General features: G+C 39.6%; 1 protein-coding gene across 1 annotated transcript in view; it reads left to right on the plus strand.

Annotated features, from left to right (window-relative positions):
• LOC112107703 (collagen alpha-1(XXIV) chain) overlaps positions 1 to 24,932 on the plus strand; it is a 235,372-nt gene that overhangs the window by 109,599 nt on the left and 100,841 nt on the right. The window contains exons 20-24 of the mRNA XM_024201528.3: positions 4,617 to 4,670; positions 9,194 to 9,247; positions 10,700 to 10,744; positions 18,716 to 18,769; positions 20,838 to 20,882. Coding sequence (XP_024057296.2) covers positions 4,617 to 4,670; positions 9,194 to 9,247; positions 10,700 to 10,744; positions 18,716 to 18,769; positions 20,838 to 20,882 — 252 coding nt within the window. The remainder of the gene's footprint in view (positions 1 to 4,616; positions 4,671 to 9,193; positions 9,248 to 10,699; positions 10,745 to 18,715; positions 18,770 to 20,837; positions 20,883 to 24,932) is intronic.

The raw sequence follows: 24,932 nt of genomic DNA on the forward strand, positions 1-24,932 counted from the left end.
TTTCAGCATCATCTACCTGTCAGTGGCCAATCTGTCTTCTCTCATCAGACGGTTCTGAGATTCATAAAGGGGTTGAGAAGACACCCATTAAGGTCCCATTTCTTCTTGGGACCTTAACCTAGTACTTCCTGTACTTACGGGGCTTCCATTTAAACCTAAGCCATCATGCTCCCTTCTACATCTCTCTGTGAAAGCTTCCTTCTCAGTGGTCATTACCTCTACAAGGTGAGTAGGAGAAATCCAGGCCCTAATGGCAGAATCCCCACTACAGTCTTCTTCCCCGATAAAATGACTCTCAGGACTTTATCCAAAAATTTTACCTACGGTGCTCATGGAATTCCGTCTAAATCAGTAATCCACCTAACTGTATTCTTTCCCAGGCCTCATGTGTCTAAGATGGGAGGGGTCCAACACTCTTTGGCTGTTACAGAATTTCAGAAGTACTCTGTAACCTACCAGCTGTTTGGCTTCTGGCTATTGGCAGAGTCTAGATATTCTACTTTTTACATTTCCCTAGGAAGTGTCAAAATATCTGCTAATGTTTTGCACTCAAGAATTTCATCTGGAAATTACACATAAGCCTCCTAGATAATCAGTTGTGTTTTTAAAAAAAGATTGTTTTTTATTCTGGAGGTGGACATGGGAGTGTGGACTCCTGAATAACTCTTGGCAAACAGAAATTCTGAAGGTAGGAGTATACTGAGCGCAGTTACATTGCTCAGAGTTTGGAAGGAAAACAGTATTGTCAAGACAATTTAAGAGTTCCAGCCTTGTTCATTTCTTTTGCTTCAACTTGGTCCTGTTTGGTGTTGATGAATAGCAATGCTGTTTGTTCCTCTCCATCAAAACAGTAAACCAAATTAGAAATTAAAGGACCAATTTCCATGTTATGTAATGAAATGAGGACATTTTACAGATTCTAGATTCCTATATTACAGTACTGGATCCACTGTAATTTGAATTTGAAGACTGATACCAAGGTACCTATTTAGCATAACAAAGGTAGATAAGTCTCTATATCTTGATGAGCCAATCTGTGCATCCCTTTATGTGATAATTTCTTACAGTTCTAAATCAGGAATCTCACTGAATTTCATCTGTTTCTTCAAATAGTTTCCCCAGCACCAGTCCATAGGGTCTAAGGGCAGGTCTTCACTACAGGGGGGGGTCGATTTAAGATACGCAAATTCAGCTACGCGAATAGCGTAGCTGAATTCGACGTATCGCAGCCGACTTACCCCGCTGTGAGGACGGCGGCAAAATCGACCTCCGCGGCTTCCCGTCGACGGCTCTTACTCCCACCTTCGCTGGTGGAGTAAGAGCGTCGATTCGGGGATCGATTGTTGCGTCCTGACGGGACGCGATAAATCGATCCCCGAAAGGTCGATTTCTACCCGCTGATTCAGGCGGGTAGTGTAGTCCTAGCGTAATACTGAAGTCTTTACTCAGCAAAACTCCCATTGTTGAAAATGTGAAGATTTACTAAGGGCTTCAAGATGCAGCTCTAAGATTCGTTGTAGATTTTTGTGGGGTTAGGTTTTCTCAACACTTCTGTAGATTAGCCATTTAGGTTCTTACTGATAAACTGATCATAAATATTATTTAACCACTTTCCTACTGCTACATTAGTATACCATGTCATTAATTTGAAAGCTCCTTTAAAACAGTCTTCCAGGACTGTCATAGTATCTGTATTTTCCTTATAGATTGTGTTCAGCAGAAGAAGATTAAAAAGCAGACTTTGTGGTACAGAAGAATTTTTTTTAAAATAAAAATGAAGATATGTGAATATTTGGATGTACCATTATTGTTAGTATATGTATTCCTAGTGTGCTCATCACCCTAGTGCCTGGGCACATCACACACCTTGTTGACATTTGGAAATAGCACAGTTTCAAGGGTTGGTTTAGCTGAACCGATACTGACTTCAGTTTGCTCTTGTCTACACTTACAGCTTAATCATAGAGCTTTTAGAATTTCTCTTAGAAGCATTTGTATACACCCAAGTAAATAAATAAATTAGAAGAATTTCTGCACAAAAAAAGTAAGAATGCTTCCAAAAGGAATATGGCTCTTCCAGTTCCTTGTTAACACAGCATTTTCTGGGCTGCTTATCACCTAAAGGAAATTGTATTCATGTCAGCAGTTACCATCCATTCATGCCTTTGACACACACCCCAATATAGTTAGAGAGATATAAAGAACTACATTTTAAGTTCTCGAATGCCTCTAGATTCAGCAACTTTTAGAGGTATGAAAAGGTGAAATAGCAACTATTGTTGCATTGACCTAGTTAGTTTAATTTAGTGAGTAATCATGTGCTTTTTAGATTCTAACGTGAACCATTTAAAAATCTGGAGTGATATAAATGATATATTTTAAATATGCAATTAGAGTGCATTTATCACATATGTATAAAATATTATGTGCCATCTGAGGCATGTCAGTTTTGTTGCACAACTATACTAGTAAACATTTCTCCATTTTGAAGGGGAACATTAATTTTGATGTTTTAGTATAGATTAGAGTGTACAGAGTTAGGATTGGTACAGAATGTCTGTTTTGAAAGTTCATTGTAAATCGGGTAGTCACTCTGTCTAATGGACTTGTTCTCGTACCCCTCGGCATCCAAGTACTAAAAGTTTAGAGGTTTCTTTAAAGGTCATAGAACCAACTGGGTCACAAACAGGTTACATCAATAATTCTCAAACATATGTTTTAGATTTCTGATTTATTTTACTCATTTACTTCTGGTTTGTTACAAAAGTGAACACCACAGATTGAGTTCATTTAAAGCAGTTTATGAAAAGTAAACACACGAAAACCCCAACATCTAAGACTAGCAGTACTATGTATTTCATTTTCTTTTGTTATAATATTACAGTAGCAGTAATGTGGTTAAGGATGAGATGGTACTTTCATTCTAAAGCAGGGGCTTTAGAATGAATTTGGTAATTTACCTTTGGGGTTGAAATTTAATAGCTTAGTCTCAGCTAATACTGAATAATTTTCAGAAAGATTCATAAAAACCACTGGTGTATTTTGAGTTACTTGATTTGGGGGAACAGTAGGTGATGGGAACATTTTTCAACTCTTAGGACTTTTTTCATAGGTTTCTTTTGTACTTGGGGAAACTAAAAAATGTTCAAAACTTCAATGTTGACATGCATTTAGACATAAATAATAACGGGGAGCAGTGCTGTCTCCATCTCTGAAAGAATTTGGTATTGCAAATAAAGCTGTGGATATTTTTAAAAGATGTTGTGTACATGTGTAGTTCGTTCATTAATGTCAGAAAGATGCCTACAAGATACTCCTAGTTTTCATTTGTAGATATTTGATTTTCCTACTCACAAATTATCCTATTTGTCTTTAGAACCAAATGACCTGTGGTAAGGGTTAAGGAGACCTTTGTGAGAGTCAGGCATATCAAGTTTATAGATCAAATAATAGATATTTTATTCAGGGTAGGGGCTGATCAATGCCACCCATTTCCTACAACATTAAGCATACTTACTTTTCAGCTGAGCCAAGTTTGGTAAAATTTGAAAAGTAATGGAACAACAAAATCAAATAATATTTTGACAGATGAATAAGTGCATCCTGTGCTGAATAAAATATCAGTGTCACAGTGCTAGCAGCAGTTGCCAGCTTGAGAACAGATGGCAATACCAGTGTGAAAAAGTCTGATCTTGCTCAATTTTAAAAAGTTAAGTTGGCTTGGGCCTAGTTTGTTCTTAAATGGAATGATCACCTGAGAATTCAGTGAATACCATTAACATTGTTGTCCTGCAGCCACACTGGTGTAAAGAGCTCGCAAGTTTTGTTTCAAAGACTTGTTGTTCATTTCCTTTTTAAAATGGAGCAGAGTTAAGGTGGCTGCGGGCAATTTATATCGGACTTTCCTGCCCCTTGTGTGACTTTCATATAAAATGTCAAAAAACATCTCTGTATAAAGACCTCTTGTAAAATAGTATGAACCAGTTTTTTGTTGTACAACTATGAATTCATTGTCTAAATCAGTGGTTCTCAACCAATGGTTCTCAACCAGGGGTCCAGGGCCCCCTGGGGGCCCGCGATCAGGTTTCAGGGGGTCTGTCAAGCAGGGCTGGCATTAGACGCCACAACCTCATTTCCCAACAGCTACTGGACAGCTGCTGTGTAGTGGTGCCCAGTGCTTAATTTGTAATGAAAGAGGTGCTGGGGCTCAAGCAATTAGGTGCTGGGGTTCAAGCAATTTGTTTACATTCATAACTGATGAAGCAAGGTTCCGTTGTGGGTTTCAGTGGGATCAAGACTGGGTCTATTTAATAATAAACCTTGTCAAATGGACAAAAGGGTTAAAGACAAATAAAAGCTATACTGACATCTGTCAAATTGAGTTTAATGAAGGCTGTTTAAAGTCTGTCACTCAGCCAAGTCCTTTCAAGAGAGCTTATTGGACTTCAAAGTTTTTTGGATATTGTAAAACAAATCCATGTCTTGATTTCTGCAATTCAGGTTTGTTACTTTTCTAAAATGAATAAACAGATTCAAAATAACAAGTACATTTTTTTACTTTGTACAATGGAAACATTCCTATGCTATGAACAGCTTGCCTCTCTTCTCCTCCTTAGGGTTTTCCAGGAGATATTGGTGTACCTGGACTAAATGGCCCTGAAGGTCCAAAGGTAAGAACTTACAGAGCCTTATTGCAATGTCATTAATGCACTGAGAGTGAGATAATATGAAGAGAAGAGAAGGTTCTTGGGGAAAAAACAGGGACTGGGGATAGGTGTCACACTGCACCCTAGGAAATTAGCAAAGAACTGTGAACTGAGCATGACTTGCCTCTCATAATCAGGAGACAGGCCTTGTCTACATAGGAAATTTGCACCAGTGTAACTTAAATTTGTTTTTATTCCAGTGTAGTTAAACTGGTGCAGCCTCTGTATGGACACTCTTATTTTGACTTTTTGCTAAACTGAAACAAGCCATTCTTAAACCAAAATAAGAGTGCCCACACGGGTTTGTACTAGTTTGACGGTACGTGTTTAAATTCACTCATTAGGTTATACTTGTTCAACTTTCCTATGTAGACAAAGCTTAACTCAGTTTTAGACAGCGGAGTTACACTAGTGTTTTTCTAACCCTTTAGCCATCCACTTTTAAACATATGAGCTTGTGTATAGTTTCTATGCAAATGCTACCTAAATCTCTAGTACCCTTCATTGCTTCAGCCCTTTGCTTACGTTTTGTATGCTTGAGTCTCATCTGTGCCAGGGTTGGCCATAATATCCTTTAAATGCTGACATCCTAATAAACGGTAAGAATTATACAAAGCCAAACACCATCTTCTTTTAGTCCCTCATTCAGATCTAATAGTCACTCCAACTGCTGGAAACCTGGTCAACCTCAGACTCTCACTTGCCTCCCATAGCTGTCAAATGTGTAAATAGCCTTGATCCAAACAGCCCAAACATAACAACTTTCTAGGCATCCTGCAAAGGCCATTTTACATGGTTTGGGAGAAAGGTTGACGTTGTGTTTCCAGAAGCAAAGGTGACTAGAGAGGAGCTTTTCTTTTGCTCTGATTTGTTGGCTGGCTGAGTTAATTTGTTACCATTTATGCTTGTTTAATATGAATACTGTTGAGTGGCCATTATTATGTTTTTGTAAGATTAATGAATTGACAGGGCACCTAATACCTTTCTGTGAGATGTCAGGCCTATGCATTAGTGGACATGAGAGAAGTGGGATTAAATTAGATCTAGAAATACAGATTCAGTTTAAATAGCCACACTAATGCATTAATAGTGTAAATGAGCTCAAAAGCCCTTCTTAGTGATGTGATATATATTATTCCCCTGTATATGCAATTCAAAGCTAACGTTAATTTGCTCTGTTAGTAGTGGACTTATGTTTCAGAGATACTATACTAGTCTATCTCCATTTATTCAAATCCCAGCAGAAATGCTAAGGGGTAGCCCACAGTATTTAAGATTCCAGAGTTCATTTAATGCAAGAATTCCATAACTATACAAGACATTGTGGTCTCTCCAGCACATTGGCTCTCAAGGACAAAAAGCTTGGACAGCCAGGTCTAATCAAAGAGAATTGGTGACTTACATTGGAGATGCAGTGTTACTAAACTGGAATAGCCTTTGCACAGCTCCTAATACCAGGAGAGCAGGGCTACGTGAAACTGGAAATGTTTGCCTTTAGGATTCCCAGTGGTCTTGCGTTCACTGCAGTTTTGAAGAATTTCCTTCAGTCTTTATTTTTGGAACATTGTTTTCACCAAGCTGGTCTTTTCCTTATTCTTCTGTTCTATGCTTCTTCAGAGACAAAATCTGCACTAAGTGCCAGGAAGGTGGTCTAGTCTTTATATTTTAGCATGAGAGAAACCAACCATCATGATAGAGTGTAAGATATGCAAGCATGATATACCTGTCTCTGAAGACCAGTAGAACTTTGGGAATGGCCATTTTATCCAAATTACTACAGTAATTAACAAATATGAACTCCTAGAATAATGCACAAAAGATACATTACATAGTTTGGTCCATAGCACATTATTCATCTTGGAAGCAATATCTTAGAAGGTGTTTGATCTTGATCCAATGTTCATAAAAATGAGGCACTTGCATAATAACTAATAAAAAAGAGGAGTGTTTTAGTTTGGGAAGTTCTGAAATATCTTTCTGTTTGTTCGTTGTGTTACTCTTGCAAATACTTTTGGCTGCATGTTACAAGAGCCAGAGTAAAAAGTAAGGCAGACATGCTCACTATATAAATATCATAATGGTTTCTCTAGCAATACATGTTGTACCCTGGAAATAGCTGCGAGCTTCCTTCCTCTGCTCACTGATGTTTTGTTTGGGTAGCATACCTCATATAAATGGCTATTAAGAGTTCTATTAATCCTGTAAGGGAGGGTCAAATGGAAAGTTCTGAACACATGGGAAATACATGGTACCCCCATTTGCTGACTCCCTGAATTCTTTCCAGACATTTTGGCACATCTCTAAAGGCTACCTTCATTTTCTGTTCATTGCCTGAAACCTTAGAGTGAGGGTATGGAAACTACAGTTAATTTTCAGTTTTAAAGTCTGGGATGTTCTTTATAAATTTGAGTAAGTGCTGTCTAGGAACACACACAGTAGCTAAGAAATTTGCTAATATTTGCACCATTGCATGAGTTTAAATGATACTGAAAAGCTTAGCATTTGTTAACGTATTGCTATTGCGTAGTAAAATAACAGTTCTGTTTGCTAAGGAAATACTTTTCTTCACCAACTAAAGATCAGTATTATTTATGGAGTGTGACTAAGTGTCTTGCTGTTGCTTTTGCCAGTGAGATGCTCTCCAGCTGTAGTTCTCCATCATACTTTATTCCAGATAAAATCAAATGATGGGAACTTTAATAAGACTCAGTATTTTGAGGTGGCCTGATATATTTTCTATGAAGTGTTGCTTTGCGTGCTAAGCAGGCAGGCAGGAAGCTGCTGGACAAATGTGTGCCCCTTCAGTCTAAATTTCATAAATTTAATAAGGGTTAGAGTTGGAGCTTTTCCATCCAATATTGCTTCAGAGGCTAATGATCTCTTTCGTAAGAAATGATTTTTTGTTCTCATTGCTTTATCTGATATAAGTAAGCCTGGCTTCCCTCATAAATAATAATATATTTACATAGATCTTTTTGGTCATAAAGCCGGGTTGAGTGCTTATTCCAGTTACTACCATTATAACTTGGATAACCCAGATCTTTGAAACACGATTAGATCCTCTGTCTGAGTAGTGGAGTTTTACAAATGTTGCTGTAAGAGGATGTGATGACTCAGGGTTGGCAATGGAATATGTCCTTCACTTCTAGGACACTGGATATAATCCTGCCAAGGTTTGTAATGGCTGAATATCTTTGCTATCTGGCAGCAGTTCTGAATGAGTTGATACCCTCAAATCACTTCTCAATCCACAGAACAAATGCCAGCATTACATTTGACGTCTCGGTAGGCATTCTCAACATATTGGGTGAGGGTTGAATCTTTGTAAACTCTCTCTCTAACTGATCAGAATTTGGGTACATAGGTTTGGCAGTGTAGGAAGGGTGTATGTGATGCCACTACCAGGGAGTACCTCTTGTGTGGATAAATAGAGGACTTCAGTCTCCAAAGTTATTTTCTACACTGAAAATTAAGTTGTCAGGACAACACTGAAAATAAAGTTTAGAGATATGACAGGATATCACCCTTGCCAAAGCAGTGCTGATTCACACACACAGCAAAGCTTAGTTTTATTTCGTTCTGTCTTATGCTACTGACCAAGATTTTGTTACAAATTCAATCATGGCCTACTGCCTTCAGAGTCAATGCTTGGAAGTAGCTTGCAGCTGGGTAAAAAATTAAAGTCTAAACTTTGTACAGCTATTTCCATAATGCTTGTGTTCTGAAAGCCTTCGTAATCCCACCAAAGAATAAGAAAAGGTTGATTTACTGATCTGCTTTGGTAGTGTAGGTGGTATTGTGTTGGACTTTGGGAAATAACTGCATAGAATGAGGAGTTTAGTAGAGAGAAGAATAGTTTTAATATAAGTCAATTTTCATTATCACCAAATATTAGGCTAACGATTACCTAAACCCTGGATTTACAGGGGATTTCTCAGTTCCTTTTTAAGCAGCCCATCAAATTCAAACTAATGTTATGTAACAAAAATAAACTGTTCTCTTGTGAGCACCAGTTACACCTCTACCTCGATATAACGCTGTCCTCGGGAGCCAAAAAATCTTACTGCGTTATAGGTGAAACCGCGTTATATTGAACTTGCTTTGATCCACCAGAGTGCACAGCCCCGCCCCCCCGGAGCACTGCGTTACCGCGTTATAGCCGAATTCGTATTATATCGGGTCGCGTTATATCGAGGTTGCGGTGTACTTTGATCCTTCTCCTCCTTCAAAGGGTAAATGAAAATAGTCTGAATCTTAGAAATGTCAATATAGCTAAACTTTGTTAGATACTGTAGCATTCCAGCCGATGTTAAAATTAGGGCAGCTTTTCTCCTGGCTTTCTAAGGGAAATGGACAATAGCAGATAATGATGTCTCCTTCCTCAGCTTTCAGTCTCTCATTCACTGGATGATTGTAAGAGAAAAGAAACCAGGCAAATAGGCTTATTGATTGATATAAAATCTCATTTTGGTTGTCTTGTTATTTAGGGACTTCTAGGTGACCGAGGGCCTCCGGGGGCCCCAGGCCCGAAAGGAATCGAGGTAGGATGGAAACAGAGTCCAGTCAACAAGTTACATTTTTTTAAAAATCGGACTCAATTTTTTTCTATAAGAAAACGTTGCTTCAGGATGGGCAGTGTTGCCAGGCCAGATTTCACGTTTCTGTTTTGGGAGATTTTTAATTATTTTACAGAATTGTGTGTTCATTATAAGATTTATTTCAGCAGCTCTGTGGAGTGTCTAAGGACTGTGGGCCCAGAATGTTGCATGTAGAATCCAGAATTAAACAATGGTGGGTTTATTAAAATAATAATATTGAATAAGAATATGGGGTGAAATCCTAGCCCCATTGAATTCAATGGCAAAACTCCCATTGACATCAGTGGGGCCAGGATTGCATCCTATAAATTTATTAATCAAGGATTCTTAATTCATTAGCATGAAATATGTATGCATTAAATCCAACTCCATATGCTATTCTGTGCTGTTGAGATAGCTGGTAAAAATATAGGTTTTAAAAGATGCATTAAATCAGTTAATGAGTCTGATGGTAGAGCTCTAGAGCTCTATGTAGCTGACTTAATGAGTTATCATGAGTGCTTTTAAATGATAAAAGACTAACGGTGACAAAAAACTATCAGTTTAATCAGAAGCCATGTAAAATGCAGACCACATTTCCTCCATTCAGACTGCTGTGTTCTCCTCCAGGTAGAGCACCTCTGCCTCCAAGAGCTGGAGAAACACTTTCATGTTAAGTGGGGTCACCGAACCATCAAATAATCACAGCATGACATCATGACTTGGCATTATGATACAGAATCTTGATTTAACATCATAATGTAATGCGGCAGCCTCAAAAGCCTATCATTACAATACAGGGTCATGTGTGATTATTTTGAGGCTCTTGGTAACACTATAATGTCTCCTCTTTCTTCTCCTGTACTCCTGGCAGCTGGGATGAAAACAAGAAGTTGTCAGTCTGTTTTTGACCTCACATTCATTCACATCTGCTTGAAGAGGCAAGAGAGATCCTGGCAGAACTGTTCTGCTTGCTTAGGAATCAAACTATAGCTATGTGGCGACCATGCAGAGCAAGACAAAGTCCTGTCAGAGTACTAGACTCCATGAGAGACAAATGCATATCTACGCCAAATTAGACCCTCAGATACATCTGTGAAACCCCATTGTCTTCTCAGTACAGCTGGTCAAAAATGGTGAAAAAATTTTACCAGCTCTGTTCGTGGGCTTTTCTTAAACAGAATGTGTTTGATGATTTTGTAAAACATGGATTTCTGACAGATAGTGGCTGAGATGAGGTCAGTTTTAGACCCTTTCCTGTATAGTGCAAACCTAGATCCTAGCAGTAAAGATCTACCTATGTCCATTCACTGTGCAAGTTTAAGATTTTAATATAAGTGAACATAGTCCTTTGCAGGTTTTAAAACTAAATGCAGTATCAAAAAAGTTATTCCAAGTCCTGATTTTTTTTTTCAGGGAGAAGAAGGACCAATTGGACCTATTGGAGGAGTTGGACCAAGAGTAAGTATGAGTAACATTATTACTACAAACACAAATTACTATAGTCAACAAAAAGTACGGTTTAAAGGATGAGTCTGCTCTGAAAAATGACTGTAAAAATGGATCTTCTTCCTCTGTGTATTCAGAGTCAGATCTGTTCACTTTAGTGTCAAAAAAGTTTTTATTGGTTTTATTACTCCTATTAGCTCTGCAGAATCAACACAGCTGAAAAAGAGAGCTGGATTATGTCCCTTATTATGTGCATCATTATCAGAATTGTTTACTAAGTTCTAGGCACTTGCATCTGTCCAACCCTAGTGAAGACTATGGGGTTTCGCAGGTGTATCTGAAGGTCTAATTTGGCTTGCAGAACCTGTATTACTGGCAATGATGCACGAGAAGGAAAGAACACAACTCAGCTCTCAGATCTCAGGATGCATTTGCAGGGCTGGCTATTAGAGAAATCATCTTTTAACTGTAAACTAATCACATTTGATATGGAGTCACTGACAGCAATAAAAATGAAACTGCACAATGCCAGTTTTACAATCACACTTTGATTCTCTTATTTATTTATTTTTCAGCTGTTAAAATCCATTAGGCTCTAAACTCATTTACACAAGAAATAATTAAACTTGAAAATGTAAGTGCTGGATAATAATTTACAATAGAGTGCAGGGGAGCATAGCAGAACTTTGTCAAAAGCAAATTAAACAAATCAAGTCAAAGAAGAGGCGTCAATGGAAAGGAAGGATAGTCTTGTAGTTAAGCCACTGGACTGAGTTTCAAGTGATCTGGTTTCATTTTCTGGTTTTGCCATAGACTTCCTGTGTAATCTTAATCTCTCTGTGCCTCAGTTCCTTATCTGTAAAATGGGTATAATAGTACTTCCCTTCTTGCCTTCCGTCCTTTGCCTTTCTTGCCTATTTATTAGAGCTGGTCAGAAAATAGAATACCAGTCAACCTTGGTCATTCTGATATTTCAACATTTATTTTCATCCTGAATTGGGTTGAAAATTCAAAATCTCAAAAAAATTTCATAGAACAAAAATCTCTGGAAAAATTTTGGTTAGTAAATGTTGAAATGTTTTGTTGAGGGGTGGTTTGACATTGAACTGTGTTTGCCTGATCTGCTGCAGTGCTTTATGGGAATTGCAGTTTGCATTCTTCATACTCCCATTCTCTCTTAGGCCTGGTCTACACTAGGACTTTAATTCGGATTTAGCTGCCTTAATCCGAATTAACCCTTCACCCGTCCACACTACAGAGCCAGTTAATTCGAATTAAAGGGCCCTTTAAATCGATTTCTGTACTCCACCTCGACGAACGGAGTAGAGCCTAAATCGATTTTGTTAATTCGAATTAGGGTTAGTGTGGACGCACACAACCGAATTACTGTGTTTAAGTTAATGGGGTAGTGTGGCCGCACACCACCGAATTAATGTGGTTTAAAACCGAATTAAGGTGCTTAGTGTGGCCGCGCACAATCGAATTTATACAACCTGTTTCCCAAATTCGAATGATCTAAATTCGGATTAATCCTGTAGTGTAGACATACCCTTATGGGGTGAGCTCTGGGAACTGACTACAGCTTCCATGATGTACTGTGGCATTTCAGACAAAGGAGAGACTGCAATGCATCATAGCAGATGTATTCTAGCCATGGGAGTATGAGGCACTGCAGAAGCTCTGCTAGGTTGCCAACCCTCCAAGATTGACCTTGAGTCTCCAAGATGATGAAACCTCCAGGAATACATCCAACCAAAATTGGCAACCCTAAAGCTCTGTCAGCCACAGAGTAATGTCGAACTGACCCAAAAGGAAATATTTTGATTTGATTCAAGAAACTGAAATTTTTTGATTCAGGTCAACCTGACCCAGAAAGAAGTATTTTGTTTTAATTTTCCTGATAGAAAATTGAAAAATATCAGCATCTCTAATGATTAGAGCTGCAGATTTGTCATAACAGTTTTTATCAGAAACCACAGAGCAGTCATGCTAAATTTAGTAAAAGACATGAGTTTAGAGGGAAAAGTGATTATTTGTACAAAATTTATAGTGACTGAGCCATGATTTTTCATTTAAAAAAAAAAAAGTCGTAACAAATGAAATTGAACTATACCTCTATAAAATCATAGGCCAGAGTCATCCTCCTCCTCCTCTTGCCACCGAGAGGGCACAGACTACCTGCAGCAGCATCCTCCACCTCTGCACCGCAACCCTAATCCCAGCCTGGTGAAGAGGGGAGGCCCCAGCAGGGTGGGGGCCGGGCTGGAGATAGTGTGTCCCACACTCACCCACAGTGTCAGCTGCTGTCTGGAGGGGCTGGGCCTGGCTTTCCACTCTAGGCATTTCAACCTGGTACGTGGGGTCACAGCAATACTCTGGTATGGCCAACAGGCCAGAGTGCTCGTGCCAGTCCCCTCATTCAAATTTGAAAATTCACATTATCCGTGACATTTTCCTCACCATGACAAACGTGTAGCCCTACTAATGATTCACTAATTTCTCTATGATGACAAACAATTTTGAGTGAAGAATGCATGGACAATATATGCTTCATGAACACTGGAGATTTCAACCCCGTGGCTAACCTCAGATATTTTGGAGCAGTTTGCTAGCCCACATTCCTTGCTGAGACAAAAGAGCAAGAGAATTGGGGATTTTCGGGTTGGTAGGGGGTCAGGATTCTCTCTGTGTGTTTCAACTGCCAGCTTTTTCCCTTGCTTCAGGGACCCAGCTACTGTGGCCTGGATACTTCTGTTTCCCCTACCTGACGCTGTCTCAGGATCCCTTGCCAGCTTACTGCTTCCTATTCCTACCCCTGGATCCCTTCTCCTTCCCCACACTTCCCCCACTCCTGCCTACCCTTGCCTCTGCACCCCTTCTCATAACATGGGTTGGGGGAGATTGGATGGTTACATGGGAGTGAGGATGGGCCTCGATCAAATGTACACCAAATATAGTTGAACAAGCCTGGATGCTAGTTCAGATCCAAATCAACAAGCTATTTACATGTCTTGCTTTTCACAGTGTTTGCATGAACAGAGTTTTCAAAACACATTATGGAAGCTAATGTCATTAGAGAATTTATCATACTAATGAAATAAAGGGATTACAGTTATGATCCTCCTTCCATTGAGGTCATTGGCCAAACTCCCATTGATTTTAGTGGAACAGGTTTCCTGCCCTTCTTCAATATCTAATCTATTTTTTCTATCTAATATGCCCCTATTATCTACAGGTAAAAGACGTTAGTGTCATGGCCAGTCTTAGGCACGTGCTAAGATCTTCTCTACACATCTACAAGATAAACTTGGGACCAAATCCTCACAATGACAAGTGCCCCAAACAAATTCCAGTACCAGCTACTGAATGAATGAGATGAACCTGAACCCAGACTGCAGATCCCAAATTTAGATCTGGATTAGAATTCCCATATATCTTAATCAGGTAGAACCAAAACACAGGATCTCTCCTTCCTGAACTCCAGCATTCAACATCCATATCCAAATCTAAAGCTCCAGGTGTTTCCCTTTGGCTTATTATAGAGAGAGGTTTTGAACTGCCAACTCTCAGTCAAATCCATCTGCCGGGCTCACCTCTTACCAAAACCTTCCCTCTCATACTAGCTCAGTGACAAATGCCTGGATTGTTCTTTCATGTGTTCTTATACTCTATGTAGAGTAGCATATTCTGATTTTCATTTTAGCTTATTTTGCTTCTGAAAATACAATAGATGCCACATACAAGAGATGCCTCTGCATATTCAATTTAATCACAATTAACAAACAGTCATAACGTTTAGCCAGACATTAATATCATTGTGTCACTGTAGGTCAATCAATCAGCTGGTCATGGTTTTTGTACCTTTATTCTTGCCATTTAGTCACTGATTTGAAACCTTCAGAACATTAGAATGAACTTAAACAGTATATTGCTGGATATTCCCTGATTGTCATTGTGAGAGACAGATGAAGAGCAAAAGCCACAAATAATCTGTGAAATTATATATTAGCCTGTCAATCTGTTCCTCCTAGGAAGGTGTAGAATGTGTCAGCAAAGCTCTGTGAGCATTTACAATCATTCTGTTATAGCAGCATATCCCAAAGTGTGGTGCATGCCCTTCTGCGGGGTATGGTCATGTGAAGGATTAGCCAGGGTTAGGAGGACAAAATGTAGAATGTAGAAATTAAAACGGGTAGGCCATTTTGGGGGTGAAAGGGGTACACTTGATTTCTCTTTCTTGAAGGGGGGCTTGGCATATTCTATTAATTCGTTAAGAAAAAAATCATTTTCCTTAAGTTTTTTTTTTACTTCATTAAAGTGTCTTTTCCAAGAATGATGTAGGATGAGGAGAGGCTACCCTTACTTTATCTTACCTCTTATGTTTTCTTGTCAGTTACTTTCCCCCTCCATGTGTAAATTACACTCATCTTGCACATGCATTGAATGTCAAATCTGTCTTCAGTTTTACATTGCTTTCCCACTTATATCCACTTTCACACATTTTACGATCAATTTTCATCTGACGTGTGACTTAAACCATTTATATCATTGGGAAATTTTACCAAGAGACTTACACACAGTTTTACCTGTTTAATCTGAACTGCACCCAAAATATTTTGGCAATTAACAATGATTGGAAAGGAAATATGGGGAGGGGGGGAGAATAATTACACGGGAATCTGCTAAATTCTGTTACTTTGTGAAATGTGTGTATGTGGTGTGGATTCTTCAATACTAATTCAGCCAAAGAGATGATTCAGAGCAAGCTCCAACCATTTTTCCCCTGAAGAAATTGTAGGTGAGATACTGTATATGAAAACTTGCTTGCTAATATGAAGAGGTGACAATGTAATGCAAGTTGGCACAACAAAGTCCAGAAAGTAAAGCATCAGGTAGACTATTACCCTCAGAATTTAATAACTGCAGTTTCCAAGAGCAAATGAAATATTTAATCACTCACTCAAAAGTACGTTTTCCTCCAATTTCAGTTTTACATATTCAGATTTACTGAGCAACTCTAAACAATAGGCATGGATTTCAGGGTTATTCTTTGCAGTTAGAATATAGACTGTAAATTGTTCTTGGCTAGCATGGCAAATTTGCAGTAAAATAACTCCTGTAGCTGAGCCATATAAATCCTAACTTTAAGTGCCCCTTAATTAGTTTATCACATGACACCAATAATCCTATAAAGCCAGATTCTGCAACCCTTACTTAGGTTGAGTAACACTTATACAACTATTCCCATTTACTTTAATGAGGAGTAAGTGCTGCGCAATAGAAGGGTTGCAGAAACTGCTTCACAATCTTTGTAGAAATAAATGATAAATATTTAGTGATATATCATTACATTTTAGAAGGTTAGATTTTTCTTGTGAGAATTCCAAGTAAAACTATTATATATTGTGAGCTACTGAGTGTAAATAATGAAGGTCTGTTTCCAACAGAATAGTTTCACAGCCCCTGTGCATGCAGTAGCCTGTAGAAGCCCATCACTTATGGCCCTCACATCATTGATCCATGTATAGAAATGTGACTTTTCTGCAAACTGTGCTTTCTCCAGTTCTGGGGATACTCTTCACAAAGCCCTAGGCTTTATTACCATACCTCTCTCTATTCCTCTCCCACGTAACTGGATCCAATGTGGAAGGTTGAACCAACGCTGAGCAGAGTAGTGACAGCATAGCCCTTAACCCAGAGTTTGTAAAGTCAGAATGAGATATAGTTTCAATACTTCTGACTTGGAATCATGCCCTCAAGTAACTCATTTGATGCTCTCGTATGGTCTCTTCTGCACCTGCACTTGTGTCCTCATGTTAAGATGGCATTGTGCCTGCTGATCAGAAACTGGAACGCCAACTTCAGCACATGGAAGGTGCCAGCCAAAGATTGTTTCAGATGGGTTGACTTCAGTAACTTCCTCCTCTCTGGCAGCATTGCCACCCTGAGGTTGTATTTAACCCATTTATAACAACTAAAGAATATTACCAAAGCACACGTCTGTCCGGACTTGTTGAAACTTGTGTAACAAAATGGAATGCTTTTAGGGTTATTGGGGCTGCCAGAAAAAAATGGGATTAAAGTTTGTATCATGGGAACCTAGTAAGAATATATAGTCTCAAAACATACAGAGAATTCTCAGACCGTCGGGGAACATGCCCAGGCATTGGCACTGAGGGACAGATAAAGTCACAGAGAATCAAGGTAACAGAACCCAAGACCCAGATTGTGCCCTTGCTCTGAGAAATAAGGAGGTAGCTTAGTGCCCATTGCTTTGATTGCACTTTGCCCTGATTTTGATGGGTAAACTGTAAGTGAAGGTCCCAATGCAGACTGTTGATCCTATAGTCACAATCATTCAGTCTGGCGCAGCTGTTATGCTCAAAAGACTGAAAAGTACTGCTAAGCAGAACTTCAAGAATCTGTACAATACTTGTAGTTTCCCTTTTAAGGCTTTTCACCTACAGAGGTATTGTCAATCAGCCTTTAAGAGGAGTCCATTATGTATAGCATCACAGTTCTCCTAGTATATATTTGTTTCGAGTGTTTGGATTGCAAGCATCTCAGACATAGTTTGCACCCATGAGGTGCTGGGCACAGCTATAGTGTTTGTGCTCCCCTGAGCACAAGGACAGCATGAGACTAGCCACCTCAAAGGAAACAGCCAGGAGGGAGACTTCAGTATCCACCTCCTGCACACACACATTGGTCAACAGAGAACCCACGCTATACACTCTTTTGCAGCAGCCATGCTTTCACTGTGCACCAAGGAACTCCACAATGTATTTTACTTGCAGCTGCTAACTGCAAATGGCATGGGTAATTGTGTTTGGCATTTTGCAGTCCCAAGTGTGATAATGATATAATCCTCAGCATATGCCATGTTATGTCCATAACTTGCAGTGATATACTGTACTTTTGCAGTATCACAGTGTATTTCTAAAAAAACAAGATGGTCCTTTTAAAATACAATTGTTCTGAAAACCTTTACGTTTGGATAAACAGTCTTAATTGAAATTTGGGGATATTCAACGGAAGTGTGGTAAATAAAACTGCCATCGCTTAGGGAGACTAACTTATCACTACTGTTATGTGACTGTACTGGGCTAAGCTTTCTAGGCTGCAAGTTATTCTGAGGAGGAAATAAGACATATTTGAAAAAAAAATAAATGGCACAATAAAAATAAGACTGCCCTTGGCACAATTAAAGTTTTACAAATAGCCAAGTGAAAATTCAGAAGAAGAATCCCTTTTTTGTCTTTCTGTGCCATTTTGTTTTGTGTGAGTGGCAGCAGCTAGAGGGGGTCACAGTAAAAGGTTTTTAAAAGCCTCCTCATCTGTGGTCTCTCAGTCTGATTAATGGTACCATACTTCTCCTCAGCTAACAATATGCTACAATTAAGTAATTATCATAGCAGCAAGATTTGTTAACAAGCATAATCGTGGAACCAAAGGTAAAACAACTCAGGAGTTGAAATTTACAATACTCTTTCTGAGCAAAGGGGAGAAGAAATTTGAGCTGATTCTGTCTAATAGAGAAAAGAGAGTTGGAACACCTGTCATTAAATTCTCTGGCAGTGTTACTCCCCCTGCTTCAGTGGTGTTATGACAGCAGCGAATTAGCTCCTTTCTGTTCTTTGCCACCTCAATGGTCTCTTATAACTGAAATTGAAGTGGATGTTACATCCTTGGGTTTTGATGAATGTTCTCTAATAAATCATTGGCTGTCGTAAAAGTTGATACAGGTTTTGTTGATTGTACTGTGTTTTCTTTTATATTCAATAGCGTATTTTCAGACAAGTGGCTGTAAAATGCACAATACAATAAAGTTAGTAGACAGTGTATTATATTTAAACATTCAGTAAGTTTAATTAACTAGCTTTTTGAGAGAGACCCTGTGATAAATAGGGAACTTAGGAAATGGAGATATATTTTTTGTAAAAGTCAAATATTTTAAATCTTTAATTTTATTTATTATTTTAGGGAAGGCCAGGTCGGAAAGGGTATGCAGGTGAACCTGGATCAGAAGGCTTGAAGGTAATACTGCTGGGTTTTATATATGAAAATAGAATATAGTTAGAGTCAGTGGTGCTGGAACTGAGGGTGCTGCCACACACCCTCACTTGAAGGATTTAGTAATAACAAACACCAAATACGTGGTTTCCATCAATAGCACCCCCCACTATAAAAATTGTTCCAACACCTCTGGTTAGAGTGTTTGTGCGCGAGAGATACATTGTAACAGGGTTGCTGGCCCACTAAAGGAAATTGGACTCAGCTCTCCTCTTCCAGTACAGCTGCTCCCTGTTTGAGCCAATTAAGAGGGTGAGGCACCATCTGGGAAACATAAGAGACCTATGCGTGAGTTAAGAGGGTCAGAGCACACTGGTTCAGTCAGAAAGAGTAGTTCCTAGGAGAGGGCTGAAAGCAGGAGAGTAGCAAGGGGTTTGCTGGCAGGTTTTCCTAAGCCAGAAAGCCAGGAATGGAGAGGGTTGAAAGTGGGAAGGAGCAGCAAAGGGAGATGCTTACTAAGCTGGCGAGCTGGATCCAGAGGGCAGCAGAGGGCCTTACCTGCTGGTACTGGCATCTCATTACCGGGGAGCTGGGTCCCAGAGGAACCAGATGAGACTTTCAGTGGAGAGACAGTGGGAGTTACCACTGGGAAGAGGGGGATTGTGCCCCAGAAGGAGGGGCTTGGGTGGCAGTCCTGGTGGCGGGACAGAGAACAACTGATAAAGAGTTCGGGTCTAGTGGAAGACACCAGGATGGTGAAAAAGGAGCTGGGTTTTTAAAGATTACATGAACAGGGATGATGTGAACTGTGTTGTGTGACTTTTGATTTGGGACGTTTGCACTGTGTTTTGGTTAATAAACTGTGATGGACTTGAGGACATGCTTGTATTGAACTTACTGTGAACTCAGGAAAACTGAGGTGAGGGACCCCTTGCAGAGTGGCCTTGTGGCCACGAGGGGGCACTTGAGAGGAGGCCACTTGTTGACATACATCTAGCCAGTGAATCTGCTTACTTGCAGGTTCCTCAGTTGGGAGAGTGAAGAATATTGCCAACAGGATTGGGGGGCATGGATAGCACCTGCTGTCCCTCCATATGGCTCTGTGGGGGAGGATAAGTGGAAATTTGAGGAGGCTAAGAGGAGGGTTAGTATGAATGTTGGGGACATGGGGGTGTGGAGGCAGGAAGAAAGGAGAGGATTGGGGTACATGTGGGGAAGGCTGGCGTGAGTTCAGTCCCTTTGCATTTAAAGGACTTCCATGGCACTGATTCTGCAGCTCCTTGCACACCGATGCTCTAGCTGCAGGGAAGCACAATGCCTCACAGCTGAGCCAACATAACACCAAGTGCTCCTCAAATCAATATTTGATGGGATAGCAGGGCTGATACTGCCACTTCTGTGGTGCTAGCAAGATAATTAATACAGTGACATTCTTTTGTAAAAATCTGCTCTAATTTACATCAGTGTAAATCCACCATGACTCTATGGAGCTTCTATGGATTTGCAAGACTTGCAGCGTAATAATTGAGAGTAGAATTGCTCCTATAATATTCCTATCACTTTCTAATGTAGCATTTTGGAAGAGTAACCTGAGTTTTTTAGAATTTCATTCCAACTGCTGTGTAAAGTAGGGTGTCTGGCAAAACCGTCATAAATGTGGAACAGTGCAAATTCGGAAAAGCAATTGAAGAGTTAAATATCTGATTAATACTATTATAGTTTATGCAGATAATTGCCCCATATGGTGTATTGTCAAATTGGTATAAGTTAACAGACTATTTACAAGTAAAATTTGCTTTTAGAAGTGGTTATGAACTAATGAAGGCAATTATATAGTGTATTTATATTTAATTTCCATTTGACAAAAGGAAGATATGAATCTAAGAGGGAGGGGTTAAAAAGAGAACCAAACAATACCTGATCATAAAGGCAAAACTATTGTTTTTGTTAAGTGTGTATAATTTTACTGCTTAGGCTTTATATAGAAAATGAAACACAAAGGGAACTTGGGGGAAATGGAGAAGTTTAAAGCACCCTCCTGCAAGAAGTGAAATTTATAATAAACTATATAATCTGTTTTCTGCATTAACAGGGAGAACCAGGAGATCAAGGAAACCTTGGAAAAACTGGTGAAGCAGTAAGCTTAGATGCTCTTTCTAGTTAAAAAAATTTTTTTTTACAAGTTATTTTGAGAGCTGTATGTTGTAATAATTCTGTTGACTTAAATTGTTTTAAAACCATGTTTCCTAGTTATACGGTGAGCTCTGCTTTCTCCTCTTGAGTGCACCCCTCAGGTATCAGGCCTGGCTTCCTGCAGTCGAGCCATTCTGACTGGATCTCTGGGCTACAGCCCCTATGTTTTCAAGCCATGTTAACACAAGAGGCCCTGTGTTTGGCATTTGGAAACCCTTTTCCTCCAGGAGCCTGTGGCAGCAGCTGATTATAGTGACTCAAAAACAGCATCTTCAAATCAAAGCATTATTTACTCACCCAAAGGTACATAGCACACAGCAGTGGATAAAAACAAAAAGGCCTCTACACCTGTTTCCCCTTACCTAAACTTTTCAATCTTTTCTTATGAGATTTTGGAGAGTTCCATTCAGCCAGTTACCTCCATCGCTAAGCTGGGGAAGACAGCTTGCTTGCTGCAGTTTCTGTGTCTCTCTGTGTGCCTGTCACAGTCTCCTTCCTGGGCAGCTGACAGTCCACTCAGTCCTCTTCTTCCCTAGGCTCAGGTCTGGGAAGAATACATTTGCCATCTTAGTTGGAGCCGGGCTGGAGGGATTCTCCAATTAATAGCTTTCCTATTGTTTCCTCAAGGGCCTATAGTATTCTCTGGACCATACCTTAACTTTGCCATTGTTTTGCTTCCCATTTCATTCCCCTGCCCCAACAGCTTCCTTTGGTTTAACTCCTTGCACTCAGGCAGGATAATGTCACACACATAAACTGAGGTGCACGTGATATTTTTTTAAAAATACAGCATTCCCTCATTTCCCACACCATGGAATTATGCCTAAAAGGTGCTTCAGAATCATTTCTGTTAATAAGGAAGTCCCTGATTAGATTGCCTTTTGAATGAATCTGGCATTTTACCAGTTTGAGCCCATTTTAATGGGTAAACTGAAAACTACAGGTTAAGGGCCTGATCCAAAATTCATTCAAGTCAATGAAGAAACAGTGAACATAGTGATAATAAATTATATTCCTTCATATGGAGTCTTCCTTTAGTTTTTCCAGCTAGTTATTTGTAAAGTGTACTGGCAATGGTTCACCACTGTCTGAGATATTTGATTTATATTTCTCTCAACCATTTTCTGTAAAGTGCTCTGAAAAACTTCTGTAGGTTCCATGGGTGAAAATGGCCTTCTGGGAACTCCAGATGGACTCAAATGTTTGAGCAATCAGGAAATTTCCAGAACAGCTTATCAGTCATACCCAAGTCTGTGGAGGGTTCTTGGGACTGAATGGTCCCAGAAGGAGGGTATGGCTCAAGGGACTGGCCCCAAAATCAAGATTCTTAAAAATGCTCAGGCAGGCCCAGCTTAAGTCACTTGGCCCACTTTGAAAATAAACCTGCACATCGTATATCATATCTATTGATAAATTGTGTAGTCAGTTGCTTGACCATACTTTGGTTTGTTATGAAATATACTCAAGATAACCAGTGTCAGTCAGGTTTATTAATATAGTACAGGACAAAGGTTCTGTACGATGCCAGTTTCCAAGAAGCCATCTTGTGCAGCGATGTCAGATTCACCTTATGCAGAAGGTGTGCTCCCCAAAGTTACAATTTCAGCTGGTATTATTTATACAGTGATTTTACAAGTTTACATATCTCTTTACACATCATTAAAATCCAACCCATCAGTTTGTCCCAATTCCCTAACTTATTGTTCTGTTCCTTTCTTATCTTTCTTATGGATACTAGCATTCCAGGTACTGGTCCATGAAGGTACCTCCCTAGCTTGTACTAAGACATAGACCAAATTAATCTTGATGTTTACAAGTTTTCTATCTGCTTATGCAAATACTTGTTTCAGCAAATGCAGGAGTTATGGGATACTTAGCTTAAGTGAATAGGATTATGATATAGGCCAGTTTAGGCTATATCACTGTTACAGTATTTGTGCTTCATGTTCTTGGTGCTTAATGTGTGTATATATAAAATGTGGATAATATGTATTATTAATCTCAGATATGATAGTCAACATATCTAAAAAAGATAAAATATACCAGTAACAGCTTGACCCCAGAACTTCTTCAACAGTTTATAAATATCAAAACCATTGCTTTTAATCAGGCTGACTAAGTTAAAAAGTGGTTTGAAAGGGCTGTGTGTATTTTGTAATGATGCTGAATTATCAGTGCAAAGATGGGAGAGAATTGGATGCTGATATAATAGGTGGGGATGCATATTTATGATTGGAATGAGTGAAGACTCTTCTCACAGGGCGATTCAGAGATGAATGTTTACTGAAACTTAATAGCTGTGTGACAGAGTGGAGTAAGTTCTGCTACCCACATTACCAGCATTGCTATGCCAATATACACCTATTTGATTTTTCTTTTCCATCAGACTGCGGAACATAGAGCCTTTGTTACACACACATACTCCAGTTTTTAAGTTCTATCTTTTAGACTCTAAGATCTTCAGGACAGGGACTGTCATATACTATGTTTCTGTAGTGCCAAGAACAATGGGGCCCCATCTGATTTATGCCTCTATGCACTTCCACAGTATTAGTAATAATAATATTTAGTGAAGACACACCAGTGAATTCCTTCATTTTGCTTGCCTCCTTCATGAACTTTGAATTCAAGAACCAATATCCCTATAATCATGTGAATTTTAAAAGAGAAGAACCTTGAAAATCCTGGCCACTAAATATGTGGTATATTGGAACAGATGAAATAATGTTATTGTTGATTTGTATTACAGTTGTGCCCAAAAGCCCCAATCAGGATAAGGTCCCCATTGCAAATGCAAGTAAAAAGAAACAGTCCCTATCCAAAGACCTTGAAATCAATTGGGGTTAGGCACCTAAAAAACTTTGAGGATCTATCGGGACATTAGAGTATGTCTACACTGCAATGAAAGACCTGCAGCAGGCCACAGAACCTCCCCCACTTACTCTTGTAATAAACCCATAACCTCTGGCTGAGTTACTGAAGTCCTCAATTCATGATTTAACGACTTCAAGTTACAAAGAATCCACCCTTTACTCTAATTTAAACTTGTAAGTGACCCATGCCCCATGCTACAGAGGAAAGTGAAAAACCTGCACGGTCTCTGCCAATTGTTTGGGCTCGAGCTGGAGCTCGAGCTCTGGGACCCCACAAGGGGAAAGGGTGCCAGAGCAGAGGCTCCAGCCCGAGCCGAAATGTCTACACTGCAGTTTTATAGCCCTACAGCCCAACCCCTGCAAGCCCAAGTCAGCTGACATGGGCAAGCCCTGGGTGTTATGTTGTAGTATACACATACCCTTACAGTCTAATCGGACAATACAATGGATGGAAGAAAGGGATATACAAGCAAAGTGATCAGGGGAATGGCAGCCACAAACCTCTGAGCTACTGTCTTTTTGGGAGCTGTAACAAGCATTTCTATCTACATGATTGGCCCAAATGACAGCTTCTGCTCTCAGTCCCTCTTAAGGTCGGCTTTTCCATACACTCAACTGGAGAAGATCTCCAGCTGGTTATCCTGAAATTGTGAAAATGCTCGCTGTGCACATAAGCCCTGATCTAGGCTCAGTGGGAGTATTCATATGCTTAGAATTACACACAGGATTCTTGCTGGATCAGGGCTTTCATTTCCACGTACAGGATTACACTTAGACTATTAGTCCTTGGCCAGGCCCTGGGTCCCTCAACACACTCCCTTTCCTCCTACTCCCATGTGCCTTCAGGGTGGATGTACAGTGGAATATTCCAAAGTGCCTGTGTGCCTCAGGCTCAAAACACCCTCGAAAGTCAAAGCTTTATTTGAATTTGAGCACAGTTCATATTTTTTCTCATTACCCAGAAATCTCTCTCCAAAGCTACTGAGCAAAAGCTGGGTTGCTAGGGCTTAGTACTTTGCCTCTATGCACCTCCTTCAACAGTATTCAGCTGCCTGCTGGATTTAGCTCTATGTATTTTAGCAGCTATAATATTTATGAACTTCTATATGAAATTAAAAATA

Source organism: Terrapene carolina, unplaced genomic scaffold, assembly GCF_002925995.2.
Source record: "Terrapene carolina triunguis isolate 2854851 unplaced genomic scaffold, T_m_triunguis-2.0 Scaffold211, whole genome shotgun sequence".
Classification (NCBI taxonomy): Eukaryota; Metazoa; Chordata; order Testudines; family Emydidae; genus Terrapene; species Terrapene triunguis.